The 18,278-nt window shown below is 52.6% G+C and overlaps 1 protein-coding gene across 28 annotated transcripts in view; it reads left to right on the top strand.

Annotated features, from left to right (window-relative positions):
* The window catches only part of CTIF (cap binding complex dependent translation initiation factor), a 339,224-nt gene extending 321,273 nt beyond the window's left edge, over positions 1 to 17,951 (top strand). For all 28 annotated transcript variants that reach the window (XM_074022308.1, XM_065533854.2, XM_074022313.1 and 25 more), the window contains 2 exons: positions 12,396 to 12,449; positions 14,142 to 17,951. In XM_074022308.1, coding sequence (XP_073878409.1) covers positions 12,396 to 12,449; positions 14,142 to 14,357 — 270 coding nt within the window. In that variant the 3' untranslated portion in view covers positions 14,358 to 17,951. The remainder of the gene's footprint in view (positions 1 to 12,395; positions 12,450 to 14,141) is intronic.
* Positions 17,952 to 18,278: the final 327 nt, after the last annotated feature.

The raw sequence follows: 18,278 nt of genomic DNA, 5'->3' as shown, positions 1-18,278 counted from the left end.
ACCCTACCTACATATCCACACTATGCAAGACAGGATCTTTCTAAAATACAAGTATTACTATGCTACTCTCCGGTTTAAAATCTTTTAGTGGCTCTCCAGTCTCTTGGGATAAAATCCAAACTCGGTACCATGGCATCTAGAGCCCTTTAAGATGTGGCCTTTGCCTTCTTTATCAGCACATTCCACCCCCAGAACCATATATTTTAGGCGTCTTGAAATATTTGTTCATCAATGTTCTCTGCTAGTGCACATTTTTTGCTTTTGTACATCTTTATTATGCCATATGCCTGGAGTTCTCCACCACCACTATTCCTTCTTATGCCGCAAGGCCATATACCTAGCAAGTCTCTTGCTTTCCCCCTACTAGATTATAAATTATAAGTCTTATTATTCCTCTTGTTATCCCTGTACTTACGTAGCGTTTAACACACAGTAGGTATTTCATAAATGTTGCTGAGTGGATGGATGGATAGATGAGTAGATGGGTAGATAGATGGATGAAAAGATGGATGGACGGATGGATGGATGGATGGATGGATGGATGGATGGATGGAGAGTAGGTGAGTAGATAGATGGATGAAAGAATGGATGGGTAGGTAGATGGATGGATGGATGAGTAGGTGAGTAGATAGATGGATGAAAGGATGGATGGATGGATGGATGGACGAAAGGATGGATGGATGGATGGATGGACGAAAGGATGGATGGATGGATGGATGGATGGATGGATGGATGGATGGATGGATAGATAGATGAATGAAAGGATGGATGGATGGATGGATGGATGGATGAAAGGATGGATGGATGGATGGATGGATGAAAGGATGGATGGATGGATGAATAGATAAATGAATGAAAGAATGGATGGGTGGATGGATGGATGGATGGATAGATGGATGGATAGATGAATGAAAGAATGGATGGGTGCATGGATGGATGGATGGATGGATGGATGGATGAGTAGGTGAGTAGATAGATGGGTGAAAGGATGGATGAGTGCATGGAAGGATGGATGAATGGATGAGTAGGCAAGTAGACAGATGGATAAAAGGATGGATGAGTGGATGGAGGCATAGGTGGTGGCCAATACAGACAAAGAATAGGTAAAATCAGTTCAATTTTGTGAAGGCTCAGGTTGACTTGTCACCAGTCAACACAATTAAAAATTATGAACTCCAGCCGGACGCGGTGGCTCACGCCTGTAATCCCAGCACTTTGGCAGGCTGAGGCAGGCAAATCACGAGGTCAAGAGATGGAGACCATGCCGGCCAACATGATGAAACCCCATCTCTACTAAAAATACAAAGATTAGCTGGTTGTGGTGGTGTGCGCCTATAGTCCTAGCTACTCAGGAGGCTGAGGCAGGAGAATCACTTGAACCCGGGAAGCGGAGGTTGCAGTGGGCCGAGGTCACGCTACTGTACTCCAGCCTGGTGACAGAGCAAGACTCTGTCTCAAAAAAAAAAAAAAAAAAAAAAAAAATTATGAGCTCCAACCAGCAAAACAAGAATTAGCTACTGTGGGAGATTAAAATCATTCTGTAAAGGAGAGAGCACAGATCCAGGACTCTCCAGCACCTTCCATTTCCACTTAGACCTGCTGTCTGGGTTGTGCAAGTCACTTAACTACTGAGCCTCAGTTTCTCTACCAATTAAGCAGATAATACCTGTGGCCTTTCCCTGTCTCCACAGGAGTGTCATGAGGGTAAATGGAATGGTGCATACAAAGCGTGTTGAAATCTTCAGGGAAGATATATGTTTATAAAGATATAAACATAATAACAATAATAACACCTTACATTTGAATCAGGCTTTGCACTTATCAAAGCTCTTTCACATACATTATCTCAATTGACTCTCCAAACAATCCTAGGCAGATGCTATCCATGTTCTCAGGCGAGGAAGCTGAGAGGCAGAGTGATTAAGTGGCATGCCAGGGGCTAGTCTTAGTGTGTAGCAGGTCTTCTGACTCCAAGCCTGATGCGCATTGTTGATGATAGCCTTTCTTGGATAGATTATCTACTTCCCTGCCTCCCTGAACAGAGACCCAGACATAATTGGCCCTTTTCTTGATGACTCGTCATTACCATGGGCACAGTTCCTGGGCTGTCCTCCAGGTTTGGCTGTGGGTGCAGGTCCAGGCCCTGCAGAGGCACAGGGTGGATGGGCCGACTGTCCTGGAGGCAATCCTGACATGTAGGTGGCAACCATCCTAGACCCCTGAAGGTGTGGGTCTTCTGACTCTGCCTCATTCTTCCCCCGTCCCCTTTCTCTCCACTGTCAGCACGTGTGCCCATCTCTGTGGCTTCCTCCGCCACCGCGGCCTTTACCTGTCACTATCTTTTCTTCCTTGTTTCCCTCTCTCCTGCCCTACAATTCTTTCCACACCTTCAGCTTGTCTTCCCACAGCCCTGGCCTGTCCACTGGCCCAGCCAGCTAACCTGAGCTCCCTGGCTGGCTTTGTTCTCCAGCCAATCACAGCGCCCTGCAAACCTCTAACTTTGGCTCCCTAGTGGCTGCTCCTGTGCCCACCTCCAGTCGCTACCAAAGGAAGGCGGCTCCTCCAGGCAGGGGCTGGGCTGAGCTTTTTCTGCAGCTGCATTAGGTGGCTTGGGTTTGCTCTCCCACAGTAGAAGGCTATGGTATGGGTGAGCCGAGGTGGTCAAGGTGGGCTGGCCAGCCCGCCTCGGATGGACACTGCACCCCTCACTAGCAAGGCAAGATGTTGGGATTGCTAGTGTTCATCCCTGCCTGTATAGTGAAGCTGCCCCATGAGTACTCAGCACCCCCTTTCCCTCCCTGCAGGGTGGCATCCCAAGCTACCAGCCTGGTTACATCCTGGGCATGCCTTGGGCAGCCTGCCTGTGCCCATGGCCTTTCCCCCAGGGACTCCAGGAGACTCCCACCAGGCTGCCTTTCTCCCTGGCTGCTGTGGGGCCTCCCACAGCCACAGACCGACTGGAGCACCTTGGCTTCTCCCTGAGGGAGGATATGATGGGTGTGCCCACAACAAGTCTCCGGCAGAGACAATAGGACAGGAATGCATTCGCTTCCGAACAAACACTGTGTGGGCTCGCACAATTGCCTTGGATTCTTGTCCAAGAAACACATTTCGCCGTTCGAGGGCACAGGAGGCTTGCCTGCCCCAGCCCGCCCACATCCCCATCGGTGCCAGAGACTCTGATGAGTGGGCTGCTCCTCCCCCGACCCCAGGGCCTCTGACCCCCAGGTGGAGCAGCCTGGTCTCCTTCATGGATGCGGCTAGTCTTCCAGAGGTGACAGAAGAGGAGAGGGACAGTCCTGCTACACAGAGGGTGCCTGCTCCTGCCTTTTTTTTTTTTTTTTTTTTTGAGACAGAGTCTTACTCCGTCGCTCCGGCAGGAGTGCAGTAGTGAGATCTTGGCTCACTGCAACCTCTGCCTCCTGGGTTCAAGTGACTCTCCTGCCTCAGCATCCCAAGTAGCTAGAATTACAGGAGTCTGCCACCATGCCTGACAAATTTTTGTATTTTTTGTAGAGATGGGGTTTTGCCATGTTGTCCAGGCTGGTCTTGAACTCCTGGCCTCTAGTGATCCACCCACCTCGGCCTCCCAAAGTGCTAGGATTACAGGCATGAGCCACCCCACCCAGCCTGCCTTTTTTTTTTTAACCATTTTTTATTGGTTAATAAATACATAAATACATACATATACATATACATATAACATTACATAAAGCTTACCATTTAAACTTTTTTTTTTGAGACAGAGTTTCACTGTCACCAGGCTGGAGTGCAGTGGCACGATCTCAGCTCACTGCAACCTCCACCTCCCGCGTTCAAGCAATTCTCCTGCCTCAGCCTCCCGAGTAGCTGGGACTATAGGCCTGCACCACCACACCCAGCTAATTTTTGTATTTTTAGTAGAGATGAGGTTTTACCATGTTGGCCGGGATGGTCTTGATCTCTTGACCTCGTGATCCGCCTGTCTCGACCTTCCAAAGTTCTGGGATTACAGGCATGAGCCACCGCGCCTGGCCCATTTTAACCATTTTTAAGTGTGCACTTCTTTGGCATTAAGCACATTTACATTGGTGTGCAACCGTCTCCACCATCCATCTCCAGAACTGTTTCACCTTCCCCAGATGAAACTCTGTCCCCATGAAACACTCCCCATCCTCCCTCCTCCCAGTTCCTGGCACCCACCGTTCTGCTCCCTGTCTGTATGAATTTGACTACTCTAGGGACCTCATAGAAGTGGAATCATACAGTGTTTGTTCTTCTGTGCCTGACTTATTTCACTTAGCATAATGTCTTCGGGGTTCGTCTGTGTTGTGGCATGTGTCTGAATGGCCTTCTTTTTATAGGCTGGATGATATTCCCCTTGTATGGATTTCCACTTGTTTATTTATTCATCTTTCAATGAACACTTAGGTTGTTCCACCTCTTGGCTATTGAACATGAGTGTCCTGTGCTGTGTGAATATGAGTGTACAAGTCACTGTTCAAGATGCCACTAATTTTTGAGACCTGTCTTTGAGCTAAGTGAAGCTGTTGTCTGCTGGAGATCCCAGATAGAACATACATAAATGAGAGAGCTAGTTGGCCCCTCCCTACCGGCAGGGATTCGTATATCCCCGAAATGAGCTGTCTCTGAGGCAATCAGAGCCCTGAAGAAATGGGACATAGGACAGGTCATTTAGGCCAAGATGGAAAAGACTGGAAAGGTTCTTCCCTTGGGATGATACCCACTAAGGGCAAGTTCAGTAGGGATTTCTGGGCAGCCAGTGGTCACCCTGAAGCATGGGGAGACCAGGAGGGCGATGGCACTGATGGGGGCCCAGGGAGGAAGCCTGTGGAGTTGTGCCAAGGGCCCCCTGGAAGAGGCAGGCCAGACCCTTGTTATGCCACAGAGCAGCAGGTGGGGCCTTCAGCTGTGTGCCCTGTCCGAGGAGAGGTTGAGGGAGCATCCTCCACCATCCCTTCACCCCAAAGGGTCTGAGAATCCATTCTCAAAAGCCAGCAACCAAGCAGGTGTGTGCGGGGAGGACAGGACATGGTCTGCAGCCACCAAGACCCTTCCTGTGCTCTCTGCGTTCCAGCAACTGGGAGGGACAAGTAAGATGAGAAACTCCTTCCCTGACTTCCTTGAGAAAACCCAGCAGGCCGTTTGCAAGAGGGCCTCTCGCACAATGTGATTTTTGGCTTCATGCAGACTTTCCCAAACAACCCAGAGAAAGATAAGGTTGGAAGGGAGGCTCTGGGGTTGAAAACCCGTCCCCAGCTCTGCCTTAGGGCCCTGGGCAGTCTGTCCTCTGCCCTGGCAGGAGTTGCGGTAATAGGGGGAGCAGGGGCAGTGGCCCCGGGAGCCTGCCTGCGGGGAGTTTGGGCGTGCCCAGGGAAGAAGGCACGGGAAGGGGAAGTCACAAAGATAGGAGAAGGGAACAGAAAGAGCAGGGAGACTGCGGAACGGCTCTGCAGGCCCAAGCAGCCCCATCACGGAAAGTGGAAGACACGCAGGCTATGGGCTGCAGAAGAGATGAAGAGGAGATCCTTGATTGTCAGGGCGAAGCGCTCACTGTCAACACCCTTGAGACTCCGGGAGCCTTCCACGCAGCCCTGTCAGCATCTCCCTCTCTCCTCAGAGGGAGACACAGCCACATTGAGAGCCTCTAGTGCCTGGCAGGCCCTGGCTCTTCTTGAAATTTCTCATATTATTACTTCGCTTGTCCCTAAACCTCAGAACCTGGCAGGTCCAGGCGAGGGACGACAGCCCCTGAGAAGCTGGTCTCAGGACACACCATGGCCCCAGGCGTACCTACCTCCCTGGGAGAAGCATTGACTGAGCAGCCCCACTGTGTCAGCCAGCGACACCCGCCTGCGGCTGCGTCCCCAACCGCCCTCCCTTCCTCCCCATCAGCTCCCGGGTTCTGCCTCTTCCCCACCCAGGGCCACCACCCACTCTGTCTGGAGTTTCATTCCCACCAGATACTTACCTTCCCCCTTTCCTGTGATTTCTACCAGCAATTTTTATTTTAAGGATTTTTTTTCCTGCTAAGCACCCTGGGGAAGCATATGAGGGAAATTTACTATAAGAAAAAAGTTCCAGACTAGGCAGGGTGGTTCATGCCTATATTTTACCCAGCACTTTGGAAGGCCAAGGTGGGAGGATCACTTGAGCTCAGGAGTTCAAAACCAGCCTGGGCAACATAGTGGGACCTCGTCTCTAGTAAAAAAATTTTTTAAAATTAGCCGGGCATGGTGGTGCACCCCTGCTCCCAGTTACTTGGGAGGTTGAGGCTACAGTGAGCTATGATTGTACCACTGCACTACACCCTGGGGGACAAAGTGAGACCCTGTCTTAAAAAAAAAAAAAAAAAAAATCCAGCAAGACCACACAGAATTCTCCTAATGTTAGTCCCCATTTTCCCTTCTGAGTAAGTGTGGTCAGGCCCACCTTTCCCTCTGATCCCGGTCCCAGACAGTCACAGGACTCTCCCAGGCCCTGAACCAGCCCCTCGCAGTTGGATGTTGGATCCCATGACTCAGGTAGGCTTGCTGCAGGATGAGTCACAACCCCCACCTCCAACTTTTTCCAGAACCCACTTCCTGGTCTTCATCCTGGTCTCCTGGATCCTCCAGATGAACGAGACCCTTGCCTGTGGCCCAAGAAGGTCCCCCAGGCACTGACTGGTGGAAGCCTCCCTTGGCTCTCCTTGGGGATCCACAGACCCCAGTGCAGGAGAGGGGCCACTGCCCCAGCGTGGCCCACATGGGCATACTATAACTACTTAACCAGTCCCTTGTTGGGGGAGGTCCAGGTTACTTCCAATCTTTTGCTCTAATAATAGTATAGCAACTAGTGTACATGTGTTGTATGGCATGTGTGTGGTTATATGTGTGGGATAAATTCCTAGAAGTAATATTGCTGGGTCAGAGGGTGTGGACACTTCTATTGTTGATGATTATCACCAAATTGCCATCTACAGAGTGACACCAGCTTGTATTTCTACAAGCACTCGATGTTTGCAGACACATCGATAATAATCCTGTGTCACGTCCCTTCTGGTGAGAGGGGCATGGGGAGGGGGTAGGTATCCACATCCCCCTCCCTCTCCTCTTTTCAAAGGTATGTGTATCAGAGGGCCTTGCAAGCAGCCTCTCTGGGTGAGCACTTTCCTTTACTCTGGCAGACTCTCGGCTGTGCGAGTTTTCTCTCTGCCTCCCAAAGCATGTTTCTTAGCAAATATTTTCCAACGTGTACCAGATGTTGGGGAGAGCAGTGGACCGACGTCGCCCTACCCTCATGGAGCTTGCCTTCTAGAGCAGGGAGACGGGCAATAGGCAAACAAGTACATAATATGTCAGGGGCTGCAGAAAGGGGTGAGCTGGGAGGTAAGTGGGGGATGGTGGCTGCTCAGGAAGGCCTGTCTGTCCTGGGGATGTTTGGGCAGGGCCCTGCATAGGATGAGAGAGTGAGGTCTGTGGATCTGCGGTGGTCACGAATTTCCAGCGACAAGTATGCAGAGGCCCAGAGTTGGAAATGTGTGGGTGGGATGCGAGACCCCGAGGGTCCTCAGTGCCTGTCAAGTGTGCAGCCCATACTGTTTCCTCCCCTCGGTTGACCCTTGCTCTCCACCTGCTCATCATTTGAGCAGTTGAAGGCCCACCTCAGCTCACTCATCCCAAAATGATTTCTTTTCTATGTGTCTGCTGCAAACCCATTTCTCAGGCCAGTTCTGACCCAGTTACCGAGGAGAATGAGGTCTGGTCCCTGAAAGTGGCTCTGGCCAGTCAAGCACTCCTGCAGCCCTGGAACCTGTGCACGAGTTTCCTGCCGTGGGTCCTCAGCTCCTGTGGTGCATGCTGTAGGTCCTGCTGTGCGGCCCCTCGGCTGGGTGGATGGATGCAACATGACAGGAGACAGGAAGAATTAAGGATGTGCAGAATGTGGATTTTGAGCCAGCAACATGACCAGTCCCCAGGGTTGGCTGGGTGTGGTTTTGCCTCTCCTTCTTGACTATATCATGCCCAGATCAAAACTTTGGCTCCAGCTCTCAGTGAGTAAATGAGGATGTGCCCTCAAAATGCCATCTTGTACCCTCTTCTCACCCTCTACCCTTCCTTTTAAAAATGCAAAAAAGATACACATAAATCATGTTGACCAACAGTTCACGAATCCCCACTGTTGCCAGAGGCATTGCTTGGGGTTAAAGGGCAGCAAAGATGAATTTGGCACTGTCCCTGCCTTCAAGAAGCCGACAGTTCACCCTGGAAAATTCTTCACTTGTGTGGAATGTGCATGGGGGCGGAAAGCAGGAGTGCCTGAGAGTGAGAAGAAGGGAGGGCAGGGTCTGGGGTGGTCAGGAAGGGTCTGAGGAACAGCTGGGAAGTGACCCAGCCTTGAAGGATGGAGAGAAGTTGGACAGCCCCAAAGATATAAAGTCATTTGGAGTCTAAACACCAGCTATGAAGTGCGGCCCTTGAACCTGCGTGGGAAGAAGTCATGGAAACCCATGGCTTTAGCCAAAGAGGATCCTGAAGTAGAAATGATTCTCCCTGTCCCCAAGCTCTCACCTTCCCCATCCACTCTGGAGGCAAATGTGTGCAGGCCTGACCCCTCTTGCTCTTTGCTCCCACTGCTGCCCTAGGCCACACTGCCACCATGCCTGGTCAGGTCCCTCAATGTCCACCCCTCCCTCCTACAGCAGGCAGAATGGTCCCCTGAAGACATAAACCAGGCCAAGCATGGTGGCTCTCACCTATAATCTCAATGCTTTGGGAGGCCGAGGCAGGAGGATCACTTGAGGCCAGGCGTTCAAGATCAGCCTGGGCAACACAGAGAGACCCTATCTCTACAAAAAATAAAAAAATAAGCAGGGCATGATGGCCTGCACCTGTGGTCCCATTGACACAGGAGGCTGAGGACAGAGGATTGCTTGAGCCTAAGAGTTTCAGGTTACAGTGAGCTGTGTTAGAGCCACTACACTTCAACCTAGGCAACAGAGCAAGACTCTGTCTCTAAAATAAAAACATAAGACCCCCTCACAGGGCCCCTCACATTGCTCAGAGTAAAACCGAGAGTCTTGCCTAATGGGCCCTGGGCCTGCTGCCTCCCTGACCTCTTCTCCTAAGTCTCTCCCACGTGCTCTTCACCCTGACACTGGCCTCCTCCATGGGCCATGAACCCACCCACCCCAAGCCTTCTGCCGGGACCATGCTAACTGGGCTTCCTGGCCTGGCTTCCTGGCACCCTTGGCCACTACACCAATATTCCTGACACCCTTACCCAACATCTTTTTTTTTTTTTTTTTTTTTTTTTTTTTGAGACAGTCTTGCTGTGTCGTCCAGGCTGAAGTGCAGTGGCATGATCTCGGCTCACGGCAATCTCCGCCTCCCACCCCGGACTCAAATGATTCTCCTGCCTGAGCCTCCCGAGCAGCTGGGGCTACAGGCACCGGCCACTACGCCTGGCTAATTCTTGTATTTTCAGTAGAGATGGGGTTTCACCATGTTGGCCAGGCTGGTCTCAAACTCCCAACCACATGATCCACCCCCGACCTCGTGATCCGCCCACCTCGGCCTCCCACAGTGCTGGGACTACAGGTGTGAGCCACCACACCCAGCCCACTTTTTAAAAAAGTGTTATCATGAATAATATTTTTGATTGATAGGTCATAATTGTATACATTGTTGCAGTACGATGTGATGTTTTGATATATGGATACAATGTGGAGTGATTCAACCACACTCATTGACATATTCATCACCTCACAAGTGCTGCTTTGCATCACAGCCTTACGGCCATCTGATAGAGAGGCTTATTGGTTTGCTTTCTGCATTTCCACTGCCCTGGAGCTGCATTTCCACCGCCCTGGAGCAGGGCCTGGTCTGTCTTGTTCTCTGCAGTGAACGGTGCTGGTCTGGCGCAGGCGCTCGGCAGATACGTGTGACTTTGTCTCTTTTGTTTTGGTAGATCTGTGCTGCTTTCAAAGTGCCACCTCAGCATATCTCTACAGTGTGATCAAGGAGCCCTGGCATCTGGAACAGGACTGTGTTGAGATCAGAGACCCAGTCTGTCATCTGATTGATCTCTACTGACTTTGAGGTTATGGAAGTTGTAGGAAGGTTGTTCTTATGGTTTAGACAGCATGTAGTATGTTTTCATTCATTCCACATTCCACTCCATATTTGAGTACCTACTAAACATAGTTCAAGGATTTCTGTAGATGGAGTGTGCCAAAATGCTTCTCCATAAAAGCAGTGAATCACCTTTGCGTGAATTGAGTTAGATGTTGGTTACTGGGCTCCCTTGAGTTGTGGGTTAGGAGTTAACTGTGGCCTGACCTGGATCCCCGTGACCAGGTGATGCTCTCAGTTTGCCAGCAACAGAACCGTCTCTGCCTCCGACATTTCCTAAGCAGGACAGTAGCATGGGCCGTGGCATGCTAGGAAGATCACTCTGGCCAGTTGTGTACAAGATAAGTTGCAGGGGAAGGAAGTGGGGACCAGGATGGCCATCAGGAAGCGGGACAATCACCCATGAGGGAAGCAACAAAACCTCGCCTTTGAGTAAGGCCAGGGACCTGGAAAAGTGGGACTAAAGTGTCCCGGAGACATTTTAGAGGAAAACTACCGGAACCTGGTACCTTCTTGGTTATGGATGGGAAGGAGAGAGCAAAATGACTGAGGTTTTGAGCTGGAGGTAACAGGGAGCTGCTTTGAGGCAAAGATGATAAAGCCATAATGTTATCCAGCAAGTGAAGTCCAATGAGTGTGGGACGGTTCGTGCAGATGAGTTAGATGTGGGGTCCTTGAGAGTCGGAATGATCAACATGGCAGGAGGGGATGGCACTGAGAGGAGCAGAAGCTTGATGATGACTATTTGGGGAGGAAAATTTTGGAGGAATGCCTGTTTTAGGAACTGAGAGGAAAAGCATTAGCCAGCAAAGGGGGCTGTGGAAGGAGTGGCCCATGGGGCTGGTGAGCTTCTTGGAAGCCATGCCCAGAGAGGGTTTCAAGCACGTGGCGTCAGCACAGCAGTGCTGCTGGGGGTTCAAGAGAGAGAGAGAGTGAATCAGAAAACTGAGACACAGCAAGCATTGGTGAGGCTGTAGAGAAACCAGAACCCTCATGCATTGCTAGTGAGAGTGTAAAATGGTGGGGCCATTGTGGAAAACAGTCTTACAGATACTCAAAAAGCTGAACATAGAGTTACCACATGACCCAGAAATTCTATTCCTATGTAATATCCAGGAGAATTGAAAACATGCATCCAGGTAAAGCCTGGTACGTGAAGGTTCATGGCAGGACTATTCCTAATGGCTAAAAGGTGGAAACAACCCAAATGTCCATTAACAGATGAATGGGTAAACAAATTGTGACATATCCTTACAATGCAATATTACTCAGCAACAAAAAGGAATAAGGTACTGGTACGTGCTACATGAATGAACCCTGAAAACCTTAAGTGAAAGAAGTCAATCACAAAAGGCCACATATTGTGTGATTACATTTCTATAAAATGTCCAGCATGGGCAACTCCACAGAGACATAGAATCGGGGGGTGTTACCAGGCCCTGGAGTGAGGAGGAAGAGGGAATGGCTGCTAATGGGTATGAGTTTGTCTGGGGAGTGATGAAAATGTCCAGTACTTAAATAGTGGTGATGGTTGCACAATTCTGAGGATATCCTAAAAAGCACTGAACTATGTACTTTAAAATGGTGGATTTTGTGTTATGTGAATGATATTTCAATTTAAAAGAGACAGAGAGATTAAGAGAATGAGCCAGGCAGGTCAGGGGAAGCATGGACTGTAGCGTGGCCGGACTGAGCACTAAGCAGCCCAGCCATGGCCTTAGTTAGGAGACAGTTCCAGCCCCTGAGTAAGTCCACAGATTCGTGGTTTGGAAAGCCTACAGCGCGGGGCCAGTGGAGAAGAGGGCTTTGACTCCTGGACTTCCTCCTGTGGCCAGGGCCCGGGGCGCCTGAGCCAGTGGCTCAACCTCCTCACCATACAGGAGTTACCAATCATATGTCTCTAAGCTAATTTCATTTCCCTGAGGACTTCTGCTGACCAGTTGTTAACAGTGGATGATGCCAGTGCACTCACTGCTGCAGGCTTTCTCTTCAATGGCCTCTTGAATCTTGGTGTTCAGAACTGGCCCAGGGGCTCCACATCGCACCGTCACACTGACCTCCAGCTGCTCAAACCCTGTCGGAGAAATCACTGCCACCCGGCGCAACTGACTTTCTGCTCTCTGACTTTTGCGGGCTCTCACTCTAGCCTGAACCTTGGAGATGTTTGTTACAGGCTGCATCAGGGCTGGGGCTGCAGGTCAGCGGGGGCTGCAGGGAGCTACAGGGGCTAGTAGCCGGCATGTCTCCTTCAGTGGCGCTCTCTGCCCCTCTCTTCCACAGCTCTTGCAATCTCAGGATGTGAAGGAAGATGCTGTCCTTTGCTGCTCTATGGAGGTAAGCAGTGGGGCTTCGACATCCTCAACCTCAGAGCTGGTGCATCTCTCATGCCCTAACAGTTCTAGGGGCCCAAGTGTTGTTGGAGACATTTACAACTCCAGGGGAAGGTAGGGGGATGGCTTCAGGAGGAGCATGGACTTCTGCATCCAGAATTATCCACCCCAAGCCAGAGTGAACACTGATGGTGACAGCAGCTCACCCCTGACTGAAGGGAGAGAGAAGTGATTCCCTAGACAGAGGGGTGGCATTGCCTACTTTCCTGTCCCCCCAAGACCCCCTGTGCCCCAGCTCAGGCAGGCCACACACATGACTTAAGAAGCTCCTAATGACCTCTGCCCCCAAATATCTCCCTTTGCTTTGCTAATGCTTAGCAATCCAGCGCTGGCACAGCCCATCTGAAAGCACCCCTCTTAAAAGGTGCCACTCCTGTCCCTAAGCTGTGACCCCTGCTCATGGAAACTTCCTCTGTGCTCTCCCTTCAGAGCCTGGCTTTGGCCCAGTCCCTGGGCAGATTTTGCCCTCTGCAGATGATCCAGAGTCACCCAGGCAGGAGAGGGGTTTCCAGACGAGGACCTGGGCCTGACAGCTGTCTTGAGCATACTCAGGTGGCTTCTGCCTGGCTGCAAAGGCCTCAACTGAGGAGTTCAGAGGCCAGAAGCACTGGGAGCTGGATGGCAGCCTTGGGTCTGTGGGACTCAGTTTGTTTGCTGGGCTCCAGCTGGGCACCCTACAAGGGGTTTGGGATTGGGGGGGGATTAAGGAGAAGGAGAAACCCTGGTCCTTGCCCTCAGGCAGCTTCCAGTCTGGTTAGGAATAGCTCTCACACAGAGAGTAGATAGAATAAGTGTAAGTACAGAGACATCCCTGAAAAGTCAGGGGAGAGAGGTCAGGGAGGGCTCAGGGTGTTAAGGGAGGCTTTGCGAAGAAGGCAGAGCTTAGAAAAATGGATGGGACGAGGCTGGGGACAGAGATGGGAACTGAGATTGTATAGAGAGGGCCTGGGGGGCACTGGCCAGGGGTGTGCTGGTCCAGGAAGAGGGGCTCCTTCTTCCCAGTGGGATTTTCAAGATTATCTAGGGCTCTCATGAGGGCCTTCTTCAGCAGTTTGTATTTCTCTCCCCCACTTCCTGTCACAAGCATGAGCAGAGGTCACTTCTGGGGGCTGGGAGGTGGGATCAGGATCAGGACAAAAGGAGAGAGAAACAGGAGGCATCACCCTTGCTCTCAAGTTCCAATGGACACATGTAATAATGACTAAGCTCATTTCCAGGGAGACGCCCTAGCAAGTGAAAATGATCACAGGGCCCCCTGATCACCAAGGGCACAGATCATGGAGCCATTTGAGGGTACGGGTGTAGTCAGGGAAGGCTTCCTGGAAGAGGGAGGCTCTTGGGTAAAAGGGATAAGAGGCATGTTCCTGGTGACGGCTCTTTCAGCCCTGGGCAGTAGGCAATATCCTGATCTCTCTGGATCTTGCTGGCAGATTGGTTGGTAAATGTGGGATCTCACCCTTGGCTACTCTACCTTCCACTCTCCCTGTCCTTCCAGCCTTGGCACAGGGGCCTGGGCCTGTATGTCCCTGAGACAACCCAGCTATTTCCTATCCCTGACCCCAGCCCACCTAATCAGGGTGGCCAGTGGGCCATTGTGGGGCCCGAGTCCATCCTAACCCCACATCTCTGTCCGCAGCTGCAGAGTACAGGCCGGCTGCTGGAGGAACAGCTGCCTGAGATGATGACAGAGCTCCTGGCCAGTGCGCGGGACAAGATGCTGTGCCCCTCTGAGTCCATGCTGACCCGGTCGCTGCTCCTAGAGGTCATCGAGCTCCACGCTAACAGCTGGAACCCTCTGACGCCCCCCATCATGCAGTACTACAACAGAACCATCCAGAAACTGACAGCCTGACAGCCAGGGGGCCTGGCGGGCGGCCCGCGGGCAGCTGGGGCCCTGGTGCACAGGGCCAGATGGACAGGCGGGAGGACAGGGGTGGCCCTGGCGGGAGAAAGAAATGGGGAGGAGGGCAGGCAGAGTCGGTGGCCAGTCTGGAGCCAGACGGGGAAGGGAGAAAATCCCTGAGAGGAGTGCCCCCGCACAAGCCCCCGGCCCGAGCATGCAAGCTCACACCAATAAGGGAAGCACGTTTCTTTTTCCTGGTGGCCCTGGTCCTCCCCTTCCTCACTCCCGCCTCTCCCCTCCCCATCAGACCCATCCCCCACAGAGCTTTGTGTGAGGGATCTCATCGCTGTGACTCCTCGGAGACCTTGGCAGCCTCGCACGCCGGGGCACCGCTTGGGTCAGAAAGGACCTCGGAAGGCTGAAAAAGTGGGTCGGAGACGGGCTCGCATTGTTCCCGCATGCTGTCAGCCGCAGTCGCCAACTGGCAGCAGGCGACGTGTAGCAGATGTCCGGGAGGACAAAGGCAGGCACGGTCCCCACCAGCCGCCCGTAATTGACGGCCTTTGTCAGCCATGGCAGAGCTGGCGCTCCACCTCCCATCCCCGAGTCCTCCTCACTGCAGCCCCCCAGCCTCAGGCCTAGGGGGTCAGGCGCAGGAGGGGAGATGGAGTTTGCAGTTCCACTTGCACTCTTTTGTTTATTGTGTTTTATTTTTCAAAAGTCGGTTGCTTTGAAGTCTCTTCGGTCAATGAAAATGCCCGCGATGTGATCACACAGTCAGCACTGTTGAGGAACCCCGGATTAGTGGGAGATCAAACCCAGCCCCCTCTAGAAGGATTCTAGCCACAGACAGCTTGCCAGTAGCCAATTAGGGTAATTGGAAACTTCTGCCCCGGCGGGGGTCCCCGCTGGAATCCTGTGTTGCTCGCCACTGGCTTCTAGCGCCTGTTTTCTCAAAGAGCTGATACTGTCACCACTGGGACCAAGTTAAACCTGGTCCTGGCCCCAGGGGCCTTGTGGCAAACAGGGCACAGAACGAGACTGGCAAATTAAAACCAAATTCTAGATGGTGTCTCGCGCTCCACACACAGGTCTTACTGGGGGGAATGGGGGCTCCCTAGGACTCGACTTTAGCTAATGCGCTGTGTCCCTGCCCCAGCTCAGACCTAGAAGCCCAGCCCTCCCCCAGCTCTTGGGAAAGGGGTGAATTCACTGAGTCATGAGAGGGACAGTCAGGTGACCAGCGGGGTCGCCAGATGGAGCTTCCCAGCTGGGAAACAAGGCTGGGGTTTCTTGGCAGGCCCTCATCCTGGGGAGCAGGCCCTGTTATTGACTAGAGAGGAAGGTGTGGGGTGGAACAGGCATCCACATAGCTCCATCTCTGGGGGCTGGAGCACACACTTTGATGAGCCCCCCGGAAATGACGTCAGAGCCTAGCCACTTCCTTATTTGCTCTTTTATTGAGGCTGGGCAGGCCCTGGGTCACGTTGGAGGCCCCTCTTGGTCCACATTGGACTGGCCAGGAGGTGATAGGCAGGGGAGGTTCTCGTGATTGATTCTGAGTCTGAGAGTGGTGAGTGGGGAGAGGCTTCCCCAGTTCTCTCCAACTTTCCCTGCAGCTGCAACCTGCCCTCTCGTCCCAGGTGTGGAGGCTGTGCCTGTCTCCAAAAATAGCCTGTTGGCGACAAGGTGTGGGGGGCACAAGTTTACCTGAAACAGGTCGGTGGTCTTTCCCAAGAAGCCCACGCCACTTCTGGTCCCTGGCCCCTGAACCCTGCCTTCTTCCTCCCTCCACAGTTTCGTCCCAGACTTTCCTCAAGCTCCTCCTCACTGCCCTTCCTCCCCAGCCCAGCCTGGGGACACAGATGCACATGGGTAGGAGGCCTTGAGGGAGGAGCTGGCTGATGTGGGGCTGCTCAGGGTGGGCCCCGGGGCGAGCTTGCTGTCGTGGCCAGGCAGCCTCCACCTGTGCTTCAGCGGCGCCTGCCTCCCCGAAGTGTGTGAGGTGTGTCTGCTAGGAGGAGGCAAGGCTCCCAAAGAGAGGAAAGACCTGGGAGTGGGAGCTCAGGTCAGGGAGCAGGCAGGGGAGTGGGGTCTCCTAGACCCTACGGTGAGCTCAGAGCAAGCTTCATGCAGGACACTCCGAAACTGTGTGGAGGGGGCTGTGTTGTGGGCACCTTGGGGCCTGACACTGCTTCCTCCGAACGGGCTCCTTGGTGGTCTGGCCACAGGGGCAGCTCCCCCTTGGCTGTTAGGACCAGAGTGTGAAGAAGTGAAATATAAATATGTATACATATATAAATATATTTTTAATTACATGTCGTGTCACAGTGGCTCCAGATGTACTGCTTGCCTAGTTTATTCCACTGCTTGAAGCGCTTCCTAGCCAATCTGAACAACACTTTAAACTGTTTTTCTAAATGCAGATTACTGCTCCTTTTTCAGACATGGAAGGAAAACGTTAAGTTTATTTTTTTTTTTAAGAAACAACAGTCAAGCCTAAAATTTGAGACCCTGAGGCAGCTTCCCAAGGGAGACTACTGAGACAGGAACTGTAGAACAGAAGTGGACGCCCCACAGACCCCTGGCCCCCTCCCCAAGCCCCGTGCCCTCTCTGCGGCATGAGGAAGGCCACGTCCGAGTTAACCTCTGAATGTACGTGATGAGAGGCAGAGCTTGCGTTGCTTTCCCCTCGCCCACGGTTCTTGGCGCATGGAAGAGGCGGTCCAGCCATCTGATGTTGATCCTGTCTCAGTCTCCCCACTGCCTGTCAGGATGAGTTAGTCATTGTTTTTCTCCGAGGCGGCCTGCTTGCCACAGCCCTGCTCCCCATGGCCTGGTGGCTTTGCCGAAGCTCTGGGACCGCAGCCCCAGCGAGGCTCCCGACCTCACCCAGACGAGGCCGGGAGTCCCGCCGCCCTCCCCGGGAGTGTGCACCCTCAGACCCCGTTCTGTCTGTTCGTCCTTCCTTGACCAGTCTGTAAACCTTCACTGTTTGGGGATCGTCCTGTCCATTCATGTAAATGTAAATGTTGGCCGAGTCGGTATTTATTCTGATTTTTATTTTATTCTATTTTATTTTCTCCAAGGGATGAGGGTGGGGGGTGTGGGAATTGTACCACGGATCAGGCCTGGGCAGCTGTAGGGGCGGGGGCCCAGACAGCCAGGCCGCCACCACAGCAGCCCCATGGGGTGTCCCAGACGCGGGCCTCCAAGAAGCCAAGTCCCAGTCTGTTTTCTGGCATCAGACGCCGCCTGTGTTCCTTGTCAGACAGACTCTCAAGCCTGCCCGGGGAGTCGTGTCCGTCAGCTGCAGGGCACTGTGTTGGGAAACTGTTGGCTGGGCCTTTGAGGACGCGGATCAGGAGAAAGACGACTTTCCTCTGTTCGGAACACTCGCGTGGAAGGGCTGGCCGCCTCCCTGAGCCGGCTGGGAGCGGGCGACGGGACCTACCTCCCCGGAGCAGGGGCCTGGGGCTTCCCCCCAAAGCTGCCGCGGAACCCCGCTAACGCGACCACCCTCCCTCCGTCGGTGTGTCCTGCTTTCCAGCTGAACCCAAACTACAAGTGGGTTTAAAAAAATAAACACCACCAAAAACAAAATGCTCAGATTCTGTGCTCTTTGTGTGTTCAGCAAAAGAAACCTTTTCCCCAGGCTCATGTGCCTCAGCTGTACCAGCAGGGCCTCCAGGAGCTGGTCCAGGAGATGAGCTGAGGGGAAGATTCCCCACAGTGTAGCTGCTGTGGGGAGCAGGGGCAGGATCTGGGGCCTTAGCAAGAAGTTGGTCCAGGAGACCGTGGGTGAAGGAGACTTATGTCCCCCAAAACTGGGAACTCTGACCTATCCGAAGTGGTGCGATTAAGCCAGTCCTGGGTAAAATGGCTTTTGCACTAAAGGTTTGGTTTAACCGCCCCCCCTCCAAACCTACC

The sequence above is a fragment of the Macaca fascicularis genome, chromosome 18 (genome assembly GCF_037993035.2).
Source record: "Macaca fascicularis isolate 582-1 chromosome 18, T2T-MFA8v1.1".
NCBI classification, from domain to species: Eukaryota; Metazoa; Chordata; class Mammalia; order Primates; family Cercopithecidae; genus Macaca; species Macaca fascicularis.
Note: the sequence above shows the minus strand (reverse complement) of the source record. Positions and strands in the feature narration are given on the sequence as shown.